The following is a 19,968-nucleotide window of genomic DNA, read 5'->3' as shown; positions in this document are numbered from 1 at the left end:
TAATTATGATGTAAATTTGAAATTGGTACTTAATTCTTTGGCAATTGAAAGATTTAAGTATTTTAAGAAAGTAAAATTAGTTTATGTTAACTAACATAAACCTGATTAAGGAGGAAATTCAGAAAAGCTTTCTTATTAGAGAAAACATGAAGACTAAAAATCTTTCAGCATGGAAAACCAGGAAAATGGCATTACTTCCTAGTTTCCACCTTGCTTTTGATTCATATTATTTAAAACTATTTATTTTCTACACAAAGCCTTTCTTTTTCACCTTATGTTCCCGAAGAGTTTGAACTTGAGGTGAATTCCTAATTTTGTGATTATGACATCAACCTGTTGCCATGGAAATGTTTGTGATTCAACAAACAGAATCATAACAATAGTGCTTTGTACTATTTAACACTTTTCATCTGACGATTAAAAAGTATTTTGCAAACAGCATCTCAGTAATCCTAGCAACCTCTTGGTTAGAGTGTCTACAAATTTTTTTTTCTTTTTCCCGTAATTGGAAGAACTGAAACAGAAGCAGAAGCAGGGCTTTTTACATAGATATCTACTGTCAGCATCTGAGCCTGAGCCAGGATCCAAGCGTATTCTCACCAAGGTCAACTGGCATCTAACTGTTATTTTATTATGGAATCACAGAGGTATAACCTTTATGTTACAAATACAGAAAGATAATTTCTATAGTTGAGATAAGCATTTACCATGTATGATGAAGCTGACCAATAAATACATTTGTCTTTCAACTATCTACAAGCTTCAATATGTATTTTTATTTGAACACTTTGTAGAAAGTATCCTTGTGAATCCAGAAAACTTTTTAATAGTGAGAGCCATCATCTCTAAGAAAACTGAACTAAAATCAGTGGAGCTATTTTAAACGTTAACATAGTATTCTTGGATAATTTTCTTCAGCAAACAATCCTAAACTAACAAAGAGAATGTTCAGCTGGATTAGCAAAGCGGAGCTTTTCCTGCTTTGATTTTCACAGTCCTGTAATCCATACCAGATGTCAAATCCTGAAATTCGGAGTTGAGAATTTTGAACTATTGTCTCCAGTGAGATCATAAACACATTTTATGGGGCTGCTAAGTCACACACCAAAACAAATTTTTAACAAATCATTTTTTTAAAAAAGAAAACAAAACGAAGTGAACCAGACACAAACATACTGAAGAAACGTACCTTTGAACCATTTAACTTGAGGTGGAGGAATACCAGAAGTTCTGCATTCCATAACGGTTATATCCCCAAGGGCAACCAAGAGCTCACTCTGAACTACCCTCAACTTAGGGGCTTCTGCAAAAAACAAACACACAAATAGTCAACATTTAGCACAAGACCACATGGATTTTGTTTAGTTTACTAAATGAACCAATTAAAAATCTATCAGAATTTATGTGCTTGTGGTCATTTCAACATTTATAAACAGAAAGAAACTTACAATGCACATGCACATAGATGTATGTGATAGAAATATCACTTATCAAGGTCAAAAAAAGGATACCAAGAAAAAAATGACTAAAACAAAAAATAATTATGATTTAAAAAGTCCAAAAAATTTAGAAAACTAATTAAAAGTTCTTTATGAAAAAGTTATGTAAGGAAAGAAAAATCATAGAAATCAGAATACATCTTATAGAAACAATACTAAAAGAACAGAGAGAGGAGTAATTCTAACAAAATATAGTCAAAATAGAGGCAATGGGAAGACTGACAGCTAAATTAAGACTTGAGGATAATACAACTGCAGATGAATTTGTTAACAGTTTCGACGTCATTTTAAGGATATTCATGTCGAACTACAGGGAGCTATTTGCAGTCCAAGCCTAAAATTTGTGTTTATAAAAAGTAGAGTCTCCTGGTTTTGACCCCTTCTATTCCCTGCGATGCTAAATATAGACATTCTCTAAATTTCTGTCCTTCGCTCTGTTTACTTCACCGGTTTGCCTAAAGGTTCAGTTTACTCACACATTTTGTCTTGACGAGGTATTTTAGGACTTCCTAACCTCAGTTGAGGTATTTTTAAACAAAGTTAAGTTAACTTCTCACAGATGATTCCCACTGCTTTCAAAATTCCATAGAATCTCTTTCAAAAATCATAAATGGTTGCATAGCTTTTTTTTTTTACCCTTACCCTCCGTTAACACTTCCTCACTTATCACAAGGTATAGAGCTTCGCTGAAAGCCCTAAACACAAGACTTTTACTCTCCTATCTTCTTTGCCTTTCCTAAAGCTATTTCCTCTCTGCAAAATGCTTTTTGCCACAACTCTTCAAATCCCACTCATTCCTCCAGACTGAGCCTAAATCCTGTCTCCTTTGAGAAATCTTTGCTAATTCCTGTCTAAATTAATCTTCCCCTCTGCCAACCTCCGACTGTAGTACTTGTCTGCCTGCCTTGTTATAGTCCCATATGTATCCACCCCCATTATGTAAATTCTTGAAAAGTAAATGCTACATGACATACATTTTTTCAGTTTTACACTCCACAGTCTCCAGCACAGCATTTTGCATACTGCATCTCTCAAGGTGCTTAGTAAGTTAAAATAAATGTGTTTAATATTATGGCTTCTATCTGAATGAACCAAAAGTTGTTTTCACAATGGAATGTAGAATTCTGTTTCATTCACTTGTTCTGCATTCCCAACTGTTTTTCTCTCTATACCTGAGTATTCTGTGAACATTTTTGATTCAATTTTCCAAATCTGAGCCCACTTTCCCTTCTAAAGGTATTCATCATGTCCCTTCTTCATTTCTATAAATGAGACCACTTCTTTCCAGGCTCTCAGTTCAATGCTTGTGACATTTTTGTTCTCTCCCTCACCTATACCTTCAAGTACAATTTTCTATCTTTATTATCTCTTTTGAATCCCTTCTTCTCTACTGACAGTTTCATTATCTTACTATGAATGAGGCTGAATAAGAATGAATGAAAGTGTGGATTGCTAGCCATTGATGATATACAATTTATAACCTGGATCTGAGTATATGATACCTTTATCCTTTATTTGACCAAGAAAGAAAAAATTAAATAGAAATATTCCATAGAATAATTTTTATGTACACTTTTAATAAATGTTTAAGTTTGAAGGGGGAAACTGAAGATAAAAAGTAAAAATTATATACAGTTTTGAATATAAGTAGAAATTATAAAATGTAAGTTAAGCTAGGAAGGATATAGAATTTATTAATTTGAAAGTAAAATATTGCAGAGAACAGATGAACAGATTACTCCATAACCTGGAAACTTCCTTGATTTCTGTTAACTAATGAAGCTTTTCACTGTATCAACTTTTAACTTAAATTAGTTATAATATTTGCTTTAATCAGTGTGTGAAATAAATTATATGTATACCTTATTATTAATTTTCAAAAAGATACTTTTGCACTGCTTGATGTGATATTCATCCTATTTTAATTGTTTTTTAAACTGATTATACTTGCCAATGTATCTGAGAGTAGAATTCTGTTTATCTGTTCCAGCTGAATTACTTGCCAGGCAACCATAGATCCCTGCATCTTTGGGAGCTGCATTTTTGATAAATAAGGTACCATCTGAGATCATCCTATACCTATGAATAAAAAACAAAAAGAATATAAAATTGAAAATTCCATAATAGTAATATCAAGATAATATAGTGTTTTCCTTTAAAATGTTTTCAAACGTTTTAGAGTTACATTTTTGGTTGCAGAAATGCTTATCGTCATTATTTTACAAGCAGAAATGCAATAATAATAATAATAATAATAGATATCGTGTATCCAGTATTGGCTACGTGCCAGCCACTGCTTTAGAAACTTTACATTTATTTACATTTAAAATTTTCCTAACACCCTAATGAGTTAAATACTATTCATATCTCTGTTTTACAGGTGAACAAAGAGGTAACATAACTCACCCAAAGCCAGAGTTAGAAAATGGAAGAACTGGAATTTGTACCCAGGCAATCTTGCTCCATGTGGTGAACTGCTATACTAAACTGTTCTTCAAATTGAACACCTTAGAGATGTAATGTCACATGGGACACAGAGTCAGTGATGATCTAGGAATAGAATCTGGCTCAACTTGCCGGATCATACCTATGACCTCTTCACTGCCAAACCCTGAATTGGAAGCCCCGTGGCTGGATACTTTGTTGTTTCTATTCCATGTGTTTATCATGCTCTAGGAGCATGAAGGGATTCAATGCCATTAAAAAGCATCCAGGAGAATAAAATATTTCCCATTGTGGTTTGGCAAAAGTGAAAGTAATTACAATGTCTGCACACTTTAATTAGAGCTACTGGTCTGTTCTTGGCCTCTCTTCTATTAAATCCAGGACAATGTCTTTAATCGATTTGTTAAAACTATATGTTATTCTACCTCACAGAAAGTTTATTATTCTCATTTTAATTACTCAAGGTAAACTAATTGTCTTGGTACCATGTTTGCAACTCAAAGTATTGGGCAGCACTTGGTCCCAACTGTTGAATTCAAGACTTAATAACCTCAAACTTTATAAAGTCACCATTTATATTATTTTGACAATCATAGCCTGTTTAGAAAAAGTAAAGCTATCTATTTTGGTCAAACCTCCCTTAATATTAAGGATTTGGTCATATTAGTTTGGTCTAGAAGTCTCATCAATTTTTCTCACTCAATAAAAACAACGAACATGATACAAACCCAGTACCTGTGTGAACCCACAATAAACATATCATTAACGGTCCAGGCGATCTTTGGTTTGGGATAACCTGTTGCAGAACACATGATGGAGACCTCAGACCCTCCTGTGAAAGACTGATTCCTGGGCATCACAGTGACCTTGGGTGGCTCTGCAAATAAAAATATATGTATGTAGAAAAATGCCAATTTATCTTGACATTAGAAGCTTCCTATGTTAGCAGATTTGTAGGTTTCTCACCACCACACCTTTATTGCCTTCCTTTATGAATGACCCCCATCATGGATATGGCAGGAAAGAAACCAATGGTAATGAAAACAAGGGAAATAAACTCTCTTTGAAAGTTAAATGAATTTGATCCCAATGTTATATTTCTGTGTTTCTGCTGGTTACCATGAATCCCCTTGTGGCTTGCTTCCACCAGCTGACCTCCAGTTTATGCCACTAATTTGACACTTCCCTAAAAACCTGTTCCTATAAACAGGCAAAGTCTCTAGGTAGAGCTTTGGCTCTTTCCAGACAACGAATGTAGGTTTGGAGCCACGGCTTTTCCTGACTATGCTGTCTGCTTTGTTCGAACTGATCTTTCTCTTTTTGTTTATTTGATCATAAACTTGTTAAGGTCAGAAACCATGTACTCACATTATTCCATATTCTATTATATTCTATAGCATTTAACATCCCTTGCATAGCATATAGTGGCTTGTATATAAAAGATACAAGACTTTTGATGGAATGCAGTTTCCTAAACTACAATCTGGCTCTGAATTGTAATGTCTGCCAGTCCCTCCCAAGACCCTGCTACACTGCTCATTTGACCCATGTCCGTGCATCCACACACAGGACCTCAACTTAACAAAAAATATCAGTTATTGAAACTTTCTCTTTCATTACACTTCTATGGCAGGAAAAAGACTTTTGAAAATGAAACACTAAATCAGGAGTTTATCACAAAAAATTCACAACTCTCTGAGATAATTCTTGGATGTTGATATATTTGTTTTAATCAATTACATGTTTTACATCTATATTACTACACAATAAGAATTAATCTTCAAAGAAGGCACCATCGAAGAGATATTAAGTAACTCCTAATGTAAATATCTGCCACTCCATAAACAAAAATAATTTCCACCATGTTTGAAACAGATTTCATGAATATTAACAGAAATAAATACATTCATTCAATAACATCTGTTTTTTGCACAATTATCATGTGCCAGGTACTGTGCTGACTTGCAGGGACACATGGATAAACCTAACAGGCATGCTGTCTGCTTTCCATTTAATTTGGTTTTTACTATAAATAAAATTGAGAAATTCAATTAGCCAGTTAGATGTGGATCTCTTTATGATATATCTTTCCTGTAAGTTAGTCTGCAAATTGTGGCTTAGTTTCGCTGAGAAAACATTAGCTTGGTGAATCTCTATACATGTGAAAGAGATACAGATGGTACTGCTGGGTGGCAGCAGCTACACAACTGAAGGAAGCTAATCAGTGCCTAATTGCTAGCATCTTACAATTGACCCCTCCCCTTTTTTCCTGTTTACATTGTGTTCTTCAAATTATGATCTAGTCTTTGAAGTTAATGTTTAAAGGATTTTTTCCGGTCCATGAACTTGGTTGATAGCCTCGTTATTCCATGGATTCTTGTTGGTGAACATAGGGCTAGAGAAATGTGTGAGGTCAAGGGCAGACTGAATATGGCCAGTAAGTTCAAATTGCAATTCCATCTGGAGTCCATCAATTCTGAAATTCTGAAGGACTACACATGCTGTAGGGATGCTGCAGATAATTTTCAGGGAATTGGGTGGGTGGGGAGAATGAACAGTTCTTTCTGCTTGGAATTTATTGAAACACACATTTACTCAGTCCCATCCTCCTAAAATAAAATGCTTCTCATGTCTAGCTATCAACATGGAATTGCTGCAAAGATTCAAGCAACTCTCAGAATTTTTGTCCAAACTTGGTGCCTTCAATGTAGTCTGCCAGAAATGGCCTGGCATCTCTCCCAGCAAAAATCCCACTGGTAGGCTCTATAGTTCAGATATCAAAGTAAAAATGAGTTACCCAAACCAGAATGCTGAGAGCTAAGAGGTCATTGAGCAAATACAGTCTGGATATAGGGTGCTGCTCAGGGTCATGAAATAAGTCTGGGTGCAATACACAGATGGGATGACGTCATCCCACAGGAGGTGAGAAATTTACCATTCCCTTAGAAAGAATACTCCTGCTGATGATAAGATACTTAGAAAGAACATGAACAGATACAGAGAAGCCAAATTAGATTTCCGTTAAGTAACAGTTGAATAAAAATGGCCAAAATGAATTAGCCTTTACTTAATCAGGTTAAATAATAGTATAATAGATCTCACTTTAGTTATTTCAACTGTTAATTTTTTAATTCCTAGAAAAAACTCATTTTAATGAAGTAGTTTCAACAGAGCAAGAACAAGGAATTGAAGAACCACAGTTCAACTCCATCAATAAAGTAACATCATTTGCCAACTAACAAACTGAATCTACATCTCTTTATTTACAATGTAAAATCCTGTCCTGATAGGAAAAAAAAAATAGTACTAATGTTGGATTTAGAAGTCGAGTTCAGCTGGCCCTGGTGGCTCACGCCTGTAATCCTGGCACTTTGAGAAGCCGAGGCAGGTGGATCATGAGGTCAGGGGATGGACAGCATCTTGGCTAATACAGTGAAACCCTGTCTCTACTAAAAATACAAAAAATTAGCTGGGTGTGGTGGCACGCGCCTGTAGTCCCAGCTATTTGGGAGGCTGAGGCAAGAGAATCGCTGGAACCCGGGAGGCAGAGGTTGGAGTGTGCCAGACTGCATTCCAGCCTGAGTGACAGAGCAAGACTCTGTGTCAAAAAAAAAAAAAAAAAAAAAAGAAAAGTCCGGAATTGAATTTTGGAGACAAGTCATCCATTTTTCCTTGAGATTTTCAGTCTTGTATCACCACCATCATCATTATCACCACCTTGAGCAACCAACACCACCATCATCCAGAACAACTCGATTTTTGCTAGCCAAAGTGATGTGAACATAGCACTCCGTTAGGTGGCAAGGTATTAATTTGCTTTTTATTTTTTAATTATAACAAAATAAAAATACATGTTTTTCCTATCAATAATTTAGAAGAATTAAATATAAATATAAAATAAAAACCAACACTACTTTAAGAATTAGGTATGTTAATCCACTCTTAGTGGTAAGACTAACAAAAGTGTAAGTGGCCATGAAAAGAGCCATCTCATTGCCTACAAAGACTAGGGAAGAAAAAAATCTCACCCAACTCTCTTGGAAGCTGCCAATGCTATATGCGAGCTCAGGAGGCATATTTCCTGTCAGCTGGGTCTGATTTGTTGCTCGTAAGCTTCTGGTAGGAAATTTCTCAGGGAAAATGTCTAAGGACTTTTTCTTCAAGGTTAGTTAATTACCACCAACAAATTAATTAGATAATGCAAATTATTTAATTACCTAAGCCACAATTAGCAATAGTTAGCACCACTGGTATATTTTAGAGTACTTGGGCAAATTTCTGTGTTTTCCTTTTTCCAGCCAGCAAACATTTACTAAGTACCGACTGTTTCAGACACTTTATGCCTTCAAAGATCTCACAGATACTGTAAATAAAGTACATTATATAAAATTAGGAACTAAATCTCTTTCTAGTAGTCCACTGAAATAGGAAAGTGGTGCCTTCCTTCCATCAGTGCCTATTATGTGTCAGGTATCTAACTCTAGGCCCATCATTTATTTTCTACAATAACACTATGAAGTGTTACTGTCATTTTACAGATAAAGAAACTATGGCTCAAAATGGTTAAATAATTTGCCCAGTCACTCAAAGGTGGAGTTGGGATTCAAATGCAGACATTGCTGGCTCCATGGTGTCTGTCTATACCTTAACGGGATAATAACGGTACCTACCCTCATAACGTTATTATGAACTAGCTAGGCTAATATACATAAAACACTTAAGAGAATGCCTGGCATGTAGTAGTCACGATGTAGCTTTTGCTATTATTATTAGTATTCCACTATATAGCAAAGTATGACAAAATAAAGTACTGCAGTATTTAAAATACATCTGTGTATATGTACTATCTAGACATTTACAAATGAAATTTGATCACTACAATCCTCATGCTTGCCTATTCCATTTAGATTATATACCCTATTTAAGGCTTGGCGTGGTGGCCCATGCCTGTAATCCCAGAATTTTGGGAGGCCAAGTTGGGGAGGATTGCTTGAACCCAGGAGTTCAAGACCAGTCTGGGCAACATGGGGAAAACCTGTCTCTACTAAAATAGAAAAATTAGCCTGGTGTGCTGGTTCATGCCTGTAGTCCCAGCTACTACTTGGGAGGCTGAGGTGGGAGGATCATCTGATCCCAGGAGGCAGAGGTTGCAGTGAGCCAAGATCGTACCACTGCACTCTACCCTGAGTGTGAATGAGACCCTGAAAAAAAAAAAAAAAAAAGATTATATATCCTATTTATAAACAATATTTGTTATATCTCATTATATCTCATTTAATTCTGAAATCTGAAATATTTCTAGATACTTAAAATTTACTAGAAATTTCAATAAAATAGATAAAATTAGATTTTTCCCCTCTGTTTTATGGATGGAAAAAAAGCATGCTACTCATCATGTCACATGGCACATGTTAAAAAGAGTTATGATGATATAAGAGCATGTGGTTATAATATTTTCATACTTAGTGAGGTCATTCTGGTCATTAAACACTGAACTGACTTCATCAATCATCTTGAGAAATATTTCCTTTTTTATTGCAATATTCCCTTTGGTGACATGGACTAATTAATGACAGACATTCACCCTTCCCTGATACCACAGAAGACAAATTAATACTTCTAATTTTCATATAGAAATAACATCAAGGAGAACAGGAGGCTTTGTCTGACACTTTGATTTCCATGTCACAGCATGTGATTAGGAAGGAGATGTCAGCTACACACTGAATATGCTCAGACTGAACCAGGACTTCTGGGTTGGTCTCCAGCCTTAAAAATCCTCCTCATAAGGGAACAACTAGTGGAATCAACAGAAAACTATTTTGTTGTTAGATAAACAGGAAAACAGTCTTAAAACAAATCTTAAACTCCTACCATGTACATAAATACTTACCCTTCTCTCCCACACTTATTTAATCTTTACTCAGAAGCAGTATAAGCATTTGAAAATTAAGCAGCCACTGTATCAAATTAACAGTGACAAATTGCTTTAGCTTATTTTGTAAAATTTTGCAAAAATCACTCACATAATTTTGTTTCTAAATTGGGGTGAAATAATATAAATAATACTTTAAAAATAACAACTACAAATTTTTTATGAGATAATTACCAGATTTTGTTATAAAATATGGTTTTAAATGCAAGCAGTAGTATGCTGGCTCTTGCTACAACTGGAAAAGAAAGTACTTACATAATGAAATTTCAAACTGCTGATGTGATTCAAATAACCCATTGAAGTTAATATGGAAACATGATAGATAAGGGTGGTGACCAAGACTTCCCTATAGTGTTATTGTTACATTGAGGTTTATCCAGCAACTAAGGAATTACACATCTACTGGGTACAATTATGTTTTTTCCTTCTGTGCAAGGCACTATAGGTTTATAAAATGACAAAGTGGTATTGTGAAATATATATTTTGTCTTTGTCCCATTTCTTGACATACAGCTACTAAAATCCTTGGAATCTTGGTAGTGATAAGCTTTTTTTGCACGCTAGTAAGATGATTGGTGACTGGGGGTACCCAGATGGCTTTGGGATGGGGCTAATCACCAGAAAGACCAAGGCAGGATGGAACTTTCAACCCCAACCCCAAAATCTAGGGAAGGGAGAGGAGCTGAAGGCAGAGTTGATCGCTGAGGGCCAAAGATGTAATCAATCATGTCTACAGATTGACAGCTCCATAAAAACCCAAAACAAAAACACCCCAGCGTTCTGAGAGCTTCTAAAATAGCAAAACATGCAGAGAATAGCTGAACACATAGGTTCCTGGAGGACAGTGTGAAGTTCTATGCCACTTCTACTACACCTCACCCTATGGCTGTTCATCTGTATCCTTTGTAATGTCCTTTATAATAAATGAGTAAATGTAAGTAAAATGTGTCTGTAGGTTCTGACAGTCTAGCAAATTAATCCAACTCCAGGAGGGGGTTGTAGGAACCCTGATTTATAGCCAGTCAGAAGCACAGTTCACAAGCTACAGCTTGCAACTGACGTCTGTAGTGGGTGGACCATCTTGAAGGACTGAACCTTCAACCTGTGGGATCTGACACTATCTTTAGGTAGTTTCAGAAATAAATTGGAGGATCACCCAGTTGGTGTCTGCTGAAGAACTGCTTGGTATATGAGGAGGAAAAAAAATCCCACATATCTGATCTCAGAAGTAAAGATTGGTATATGGAGAGGGAAAAATACACTTTGGCTTTTCCCATATCTCCAATAGGCAATAAGTATCTCACAGTATATGTAATATGATTAAGAAAAAAAAAAACAACACTAAACACGTGAAACTAATCATGATTAAGTACAAAATTGAGTGGCAAAAAATAAGTTCTAGAGGATATCAGAACAAAGAGACCAATATCCAAAAGGCAGTGGTTTATGAGATGCTTCACATTATAGGTAGAATGTAGATAGGGATAATAGAACTAGAACGAAAATGACAACATTTGGAGGCAGTGAAAATGCCTCGTGACTCAAGTAATGGAAACTGGAGTTGGGACAAATCATGGAAGGATGAAAAGTAATGAAGCAAGGGCTAGGGTCAAAGCAGTAGAAACAGGAGTCCTTTGAAGGTGTAATGAACACGGAGCCTGGTAGAGAAAATGTTCAGTTGCCATCAAAAATTCAGTTCTGGCAACCGAAGACAGGGTAAGAGAAACACCTATCCATTCTTTTGAGAAATTCATTCCTGAGAGAATTCAAAACTCATAAACAGATATCCAAAATTATCTGCCTAACAGTAGTATGACATATAAAATTTGCAGGATGAGTAATACATTATGATATGAAAGAATTAATCTGATAATTTATCTACCTATAATTCAGAATTAGTTACAACACAGACGCTTAAAATTAGTAGCAAGCTCAAATATTCAGTTACCCATGTTAAGGAAACATGCATAAAGAAAAGATGCATGGCCACCTTATTAGGATACATAGTATTCACATATTGAAAGGAAACATTTTTATTTCTTTTTTTCTCTATGTATTGCTTTATGAGGATACAATTCAGGATTAAACGTTAAGAGAATTGTGTAGTTTGTGCACAGGGGAGCATAAGTTTTATTCTGGGGTAATTAGAAAAGCACAAACATGTTTTCAATGAATGAACAGTTAAAACAATATTTAGGGAAAATTCACTTGGTTGCCCAATGGAAGATGGATTGGAATAGGGGAACAAAGCTAAAAGAAAGGACACCTATAAAAGGAGGATTCTAATAGTTGGATGAGAGTGGTATCAGTGACTATGAGGAGGAAAGGAGTGATAAGAGAGACAGTGAAATACTGACCTAAACATGCATAGAAAAAGGTGGAGAGACCCTGACCTAAAAATACTATTACATGGGAGATAGATCCCCTGAACTGTAAATTTTACATTTGCTCATTTACACTGATCCCTATCAGCAATACCAAGCACCCACCAATTCAAGCATCAGTCCAAAGAAAACATCTCCCATTATGGACATACATGTCCCTAAATAAAGAGGGCACAGGAAATTCAATTCTTAAAACATCAATACATTGTTATGTGTGGTCTGGGAAAAAGAGAAGGGAGAGAGAGGAGTAAGGTATGATTACTGAAAAGAGACCTTAAATGCTCAGACTCCTAGTCCACTGATCTTTCATTACTCCAAGCAGCAATTAAATTAACAGAATCGGCAACCTGAGAATTTTTATCTCGATAGCTGTCAGTATTTTTTTTAAGTGAGGCCATACATTTTTAGATGTTTTTATTTTCCCTCCAAAAAAATTTGTGCTCAAAAGGAATCTAGAGGGTCAACAATTGTTGATTGCTGTTGTTTAAAAAGGCATTACCTTTTGGAAGAAAGCATCTCACAGCTGCCTATTTATCTCTGTGATAATTCTCAAGTTTCTCTCAATGTTCCTAGTGATATGTTTTTGCACTAAGTAATTGATAGTACTCAGGAGAAGAAAGATCCTCCATTAATTAATATTTACTGTTTTTTTTTCTTACTTGAGTTCTCACAATGAAACCTAAGTACTCTAAGTTGGAGATAGTTAAAACCCACATTCAACCAAACCACCAAATTGATTTCTGTTTCTGAAAACACAACAGGAACTGTTGTTATGTTCACAAATATATTTTTCATTATGGGTAATATATTACTGAAAATATTCAATTATCTAATATCAAGTAAAGCTTGATGAGAAACTGAAAGAGAATTTAATTACTGAAACTAATTTCTATTGAATTATATAGCCTGTAAATGTATTTTAGCGAATCTCTGATACTTCTAAGTATCTATATTTCCTATAGAAAAAGCTAACTTCAAAAAGTTACATAATGACTATCATTGAGCCTGCTGAGAATTGTAATTAGGAGCTCTATCCTATCCTAACAGTGTGCCTACTGATTTAGGTCAATCAGCTTATTTAAAACATTGACATTGTCTTCAAATGCATTTCCATTTCTGATTAGGGAGGTAAGTTCAGCAAGTTCTGGTACTAACTTTTCCACATGAAACTAGCACAATGAGAAATGCAAAAATCTCACTAAGAACGATTTACAATGGACAAATGTGCTTGTTCACATGACTTTTCCATAATTTTCAACTAGTGTAAATGGGAATAAATACATTTAAACATTTTTAACTTTTCACATGCCTACTAAAGAGTTCCTCATAAGTGGCCAGGGATTTCTTAAAAAGAGAATAAAATGAAAACTAAACACAAACCAATCAACCTAACAAACCAAAACAAACACCAACAAAATATGTTGCCTGGGAAGGAAGCAAGGGCCACTGAAATCTGAAAGATATGGAATCAAATGCAACATTTCCAAGTGATATCTCATCAATGGGAATACGAGAACCACCTCTCCAAAATGGTGAAGTTATTTCTGAGTGACCATAATTCAAGTAAATTGCGATCATGGTTTATCAATGTGGCAGTTGCAAGAAGTTTTCTAAAACTTCTGCTCTTGTTATTTCTGCCTTTCTTCTTTCTCCAGGAGACTAGAGCTATACTGTCCAATATTGTAGTCATACCTGTATCCACAGGGGTTTACTTAAACTCAAATTTATAAATCAAATTCCAAATGAGTTCCTTGGGTGCACTAGCCACATTTCAAGTTCTCAATTGCCAAATGTAGCTAGTGGCTGCCACATGAGCAGTATAGATGTAAAATACTTCCATCATTGTAGAAAGTCCTATTGGACTTTAAACTACAAAGGTCTATTAAATCTCAGTGGGAAGGTTGCTAATTGATTGTCTTACCAGTAGGTGGTGCATTGGCAACAAATCACGCAGGCAAAGAGCTACACAAAATCTACCTTGGCAGTTATATACTGGATTTACCCATCCCCACCACCCCACCCATCAGAAAAAAAAAAAAAAAATTCCACATTTCAAACACCATTGTGGTTATAAAATTCAGTTAATAAGAGAAGAGCAAGAGTTTCAGGGATATTAATGATAAATTAGGGCTAGATTAGATTTTAACGACAGACTCTCTTAATGGCAAATATGCATCAGAACTGCCTACAAATAAATGTTGGGAAGAATTATTTTCTCCAAAATAAACTTTTTAGAACTAAACTTTTTAATATTTAAGGTAATATATCACTAGATCCTTACTTTATAATATATACTTCTATCTACATAAAAGAGATGTTTCTTCTGATAAATTGACCTAAAATCTATTTTTATTTTAAGTGCTGCTGCTTTTCTTTTTGAGAGGCATTATTTTTTAATTTATGTTCTTAGTTATTTCTTATTTTTAAACTGTCTTTTATTTTCTTAATTATGTTAAATATAGATAAAGCACATTATCAGGATATCTAGAAAACAAAGAGAACAAATTACTCATGTAATTCAATCCTCTAATAAAATTAAAGTGAACATTTAAAAATTTAAATCCTATTTATGCAAAGTTTAAAAATAATCCATTTACATTAAATAATTTGTCAAGTACAGAATAGCATGAAATGAATTATTAAAAATGCAAGTTAACTGCCTGAAGTAGATCTTAAAAAAGAAAAACAAAAAAACTACAAGAAAATAATTCACTTATAGTTCTGCTACCCCCAAACAATCATGTACACATTTTGTATATGTCAATATCGTTATATTTTTTCTCCTAGCATAGCAGTGTTGGCTTCCATTTGTTTGTTTGCATAGCTGGACTTCTGAGAATTGAGGTAAACCCTGCTTAAGGTGATTCCTTTCCTGGGGAATTTCCTGTGTCTAATTATACCATTGTTCTCATGGTAAGGAATTCTGATAATGAAGTAAGCACACAAACTCATTCACATTCTCACATGCTCATCAGTGTGGCTGATTCAAATAGCCATAGTTTCTGAAGTCAGCTTTGCTTCCCAAGGCTTTTTTGATGGTGGGTAATGAGCCTGATTACAGCCACTGAAGAAAATTCACCAGTCTTTTATATCATGCCCTCCCCAGTTTTATTTTTTCCTTTTTAAGATCTACTTAAGGCAGTTAACTTGCATTTTTAATAAATCATTTTAAGAAAGCTATGTGTTTGGTATTTTTCCTGAACCCTTGAACATTTGAGAATGTCAAATTTTGATGGCTTTTCATAGGAAAGACATTTAACTGGATAAAATTCTTGGATTTTTTTTTTCAAAACTACTTCCATCTTTCTTATTATTGTGTCAGTTGGAATTCTCAATTGCAAACAACAGAAACCAGGCTGGCTGACTTAAGCAGAAAAGGAATTCATTAGAAACATTTTTTTGAGGTACAGAATCAAGAAGAAACTGGATATCAGGTAGAAACGGTGTGGCTAGATCGTTGAGAACGCAGCCAACATCAGTCTGTTAAAGTGATGGTGAAGGGCCACTGGGACATTTGCTTCTGCTGTTGGACTCTAAATTCCATGCTGCTGCCCAGGTTGGAATTTTTTAGGTGTTCATGGTCTTGGCGAGAGTCGAAGTCCCATTGGGAGCATATGAGTGGCTGGCTGTAGGTCATGTGATCTTGGGGATAAGGAAAAGGAATTATCTGATCTCACTTGTTTTCTGCTTCCCACCAAGATAATAAATAATTCCTCCTCAAATTAGGCAAAAGTATTCGGACCCTAAGAGCAAAACTATGACAAACATCCACTGCAATTATCTTCTAGTGTTTGGTATACATAAGAAGTAAGACACCAGTCCGATTTTACCTCTCTGTTAACAATGGGTTTGGTCAAATGCTTATGGGGAATGAGTAGATTCTTCCTACTAGTAACTTCAAATTCAGCCAGGATGTGTCTAGATGAAGTTCTTTCTTCATTTGCCTTGGTTAATCTGCTCACCAATGACAACTTTTTTCTCCCTAGAACAGTCTTCTTCAACCGTATCTTGGACTATTTCTTTAGTTTCAATTGTCTTTGCTTTCTAAAGTCCTATAAATTTTAGATTAAACTTCTCTTCGGTGTTAATTTCCACTAAAAAGTCATATTAAACTGTTAGTTCTTTTCCTCAACATTCTGAAAGACTTCTTAATTTTATGCACCACATCCCTGATTTTTTATTTAGAATAAATTCTGCTTGTTAGTGCTTCTACTATATATTTGCCCTAAAATATTGCATTTTAAAAATCAAATCTTTTCTGATTTCCTCCATTCCACTTATTATTGTCCTTTTGTCTTAGCCAGTTCTTGCCTTATTTTATGGTTTGACTGCATCTCCCTGAATTTATGTGCTGAAAAATTAATCTCTGATGCAACAGTATTGGGAGGCGAAACCTCATGGGAGATGTTTAGGTCTCTGCCCACATGAAACATTAATACTCTTATAAAAATAGCTCACAGGAGGCGATTTGCTCTCTTGCTCTCATTACCTTCTGCCTTCCACCATGTGAAGATACAGCAAGAAGGCTTTCACTAGATGCCCCAGGCTTGATTTTGGAGTTCCCAGCCTTCAGGACTGTGAGTCAATAAATTTCTGTTCATTATAAATTGCCCAGTCTCAGATATTCTGTTATAGCAGCACAAAACAGACTAAGACACCCTGTGAATATACACTGTCATCTAAAAGAAGTGAAGTCTTTTTGAAAGACATTGGTCATACCAAATATTTTTTCCCCTAGTCTCTAGCATAAGCTGCTTTCAAAGCATTCATTTCTCCTAAGTTCCCTGTTCCCTTTGTTTTGTTCCTTGGTATTTCTTAAGTCCTACGCTTCATTTTCCCCCACTCTTTTTATTTATTTCGATAGTTTTCTGTTTATTCATCTTCAAAGGAGGCGACATTCATCCAAAACTAGTGTCTTTTAACCAAGTGGACTTGACAAAGTGGACTTGACTTCATTCTCACTCTGCTTCTGTTCTGGAGGAGCTGAACCCCCTTTTCAGCTCTGCAGCTGAGTGAGTCTGATGTCCGTGGCTCCTTGCCCAGTCCTCATCTATGGAGCTCTTTTGGCTGAAATGTGATGCTCTCCTCTTCTACCATCTGTTTCTAAAATTCCTAACAGACACCCATATTGATCTTTCTATTGCTTTCAAATATTTTCATTGGTAGGAAAACATACATCCCAGGTTACATATATCCCAGGTTACAATCTGTTATCTGGGACCAGGCTGGCTGTTCATTTTCTGTCCTGCTAATTTCCTAACTGGATAATTAGAGCTATTAATGAGTATGAGAAAACAACATTCTAGCTTTTTCAAAGAGTAACATTTTCTTTTTGGAGCAAACTGTGAAACAGGGACAAAGATAGTTCATACTTTCTTATGAACAGAAAAAGGATGGAGCACTGTTAAGATTTTCATTCCAGTGATCTTAAAATATGGATAAATATTCTACATACATATTTGCACAAGTAAAAATGTTTTTATATAATACAGACAAAATTCCTCTTAGGATTTTTGCTGCTGTTAATTGCTACTAGTTTTCAGTAGTCTTTAGCTTTGTCTTTTTGAAGTCTTTATATATAATTTATTGTCAGGTAAGGAGAGGCTGCAATACCAGATATACACTATCTTAAAGCAGAAAATTCTTACTAATTGTGTTTCATAAAATTACTACAAAAAAACTTGTAAAATCTAGATTTTTAACTCTTAAAAATATTCCATACAGAAATAGTTCCGAGACATACCTGTGGAAGCATAGCAACATAAATGAGGCTGCGAATTAAGCTACCAATTCCTCTTTAAATAAGAAAACTATTCCTAAAGTATATAGTCAATCCAAGCATTATTTTATCTTTTACGTTTTCTAAAACTATTTTTATTCTGCTTTTAAGAAGATTTAACTGCATTAAAGTGAAATTAATTTGTAAGATTTAATGTCAATAGTTTATCAGCTCTCGTATTATCATGAACTTTACCTCTAGGTATGGCAGTTTACTTCATCAAATACCCATAGCTTTTCAATAATGCATTCAGCCATAAAAATAATACATTTAGATAGCTACAATTAGCTGCAGTCTCTTATTTTTACTAAGCAATACTATTCATTCTCAAGTATATTTTTGTTAGAGTTTTGAAACATCCTTTATCATCAAAATTGGCGGCTCAAACTCAAGGCCAACTAGACAGGCCATAAAATAACACCTTTAGACAGATTTACACCACCAATACTTATATAGATTACCCAGTAATAATGTACTGTTATATGTTTTTTATATTTATGTGTATTATGTAACATCTTACCTCAGCACTTATTTAAATTATTGGATCATAATGGCTTTATTTTACCAGCAAGAAGAGAGTCAAGTGCATCCCTAAAGATATACATTTCTAGATTAAATGGTTCATTCTGTAGTGTGAATATATATGCTGTTTTCAGAAAATGTCCACGGAACTACTTGAGAAGTCTGTTAAAATGCAGATTCCCATGCTCTCTGGATGTAGGGTTAGAAATCTGCATTTTTAAAAAAGTCCTTGGGTAACTCTTTACTCCAGGAAGCTTGAGAATCATTGCTCTAATGCACTAAAATAGAAAAATTACGGACTAAAAAGCTAACTTTGAGAAACAAGGAAGGCTCTGATTTTACTTAACAATCTCATTCTAAGGGACTTCAGATAAAAAACCAAGATCAAATTTCAGAAGTCCATTAGCACTTATTTTATCTGAAATTATCAGTTTGGTAAAATAGTCGCAGAGTTCTAGTAACCTAAGTTGCTAGAACTTAGATCGACTCATATTATCTAGGCAGTTTCCTGTGGAAATATAGTGAACCATTTACAAAAGCAACATTTCCCTAGAGGATTCCCCAGCTCAACTAACAAAAGACACATTCTGATTGTAGCATATATTTCAACTACCAGCGAGAAAACTATAATCAGATGTCAACCATTTTGTTAATTCTCATGGTAGTTTTGCTTTTCTGTCATTAATAACATTCTAAGTATTAGCCTTGAAACTCAGTGGTCATTCTCTTAGGTAACCTTGCTAAAAAGTTATCTGAGAGTGTTACCTCAGGCATGTTATCAAGTTGTTTCTAATACCACAATCAAATAGCCAGACCCAATTCTGGTGCAATCAGCCTCCCACATCAAGGAATTGAAATAAAATATTCTGCTGAGGCAGCAACTGAACCTTTCAGCTTAACAGTGAAAAACTGCCAACAGTAATTTGTTCATTACAGTAAGACTCCCAGCTGGTCTATAGACATTTAGAAGCCAAATATGATTCCACCGGTAGAGAAATTTTGGAGCAGTTTCTGATCTTCATTTGATGCTCCTGAACAATATATATTTAGTAGCCATTAACTACATTGCTAATAAACTTGTTTTAAACTATCTGTAACATTTAGTCTATGTATACGTAATTCAAAATTGGCTCACATTAGTTTACTTTCAATAAGTATTCGTGTGTGTGTGTGTGTGTGTGTGTGTGTGTGTGTGTATGACAAATAAGGTTAAAAACAACTCTGCTTATGTTTCAATCAAATTTCACCAAGATGAGAAGCATTTTAAACCTTTATTTTAAAGGTATTAGTGAAAAGTTATTAAACAATTTAACAATAAAAAGTAAAATATTTATATATGCAAAAATACAGTACTTAAATTGGGAGAAGGTTGTTTTTGACCAATTATTATTATAATTAGAATTT

The 19,968-nt window shown here is 34.8% G+C and overlaps 1 protein-coding gene across 3 annotated transcripts in view; it reads right to left on the bottom strand.

Annotated features, from left to right (window-relative positions):
* HMCN1 (hemicentin 1) overlaps positions 1-19,968 on the bottom strand; it is a 455,928-nt gene that overhangs the window by 222,398 nt on the left and 213,562 nt on the right. For all 3 annotated transcript variants that reach the window (XM_017524525.2, XM_017524527.2, XM_017524530.2), the window contains exons 12-14: positions 4,680-4,821; positions 3,451-3,578; positions 1,190-1,303 (exon numbers count right to left, since the gene is read on the bottom strand). In XM_017524525.2, the coding sequence (XP_017380014.1) occupies positions 1,190-1,303; positions 3,451-3,578; positions 4,680-4,821 (384 nt within the window). The remainder of the gene's footprint in view (positions 1-1,189; positions 1,304-3,450; positions 3,579-4,679; positions 4,822-19,968) is intronic.

This window comes from Cebus imitator, unplaced genomic scaffold (assembly GCF_001604975.1).
Source record: "Cebus imitator isolate Cc_AM_T3 unplaced genomic scaffold, Cebus_imitator-1.0 Scaffold33, whole genome shotgun sequence".
Lineage (NCBI taxonomy): Eukaryota > Metazoa > Chordata > Mammalia > Primates > Cebidae > Cebus > Cebus imitator.
The sequence above is the reverse complement of the archived record's forward strand: the minus strand, read 5'-3'. Positions and strand labels throughout refer to the sequence as shown.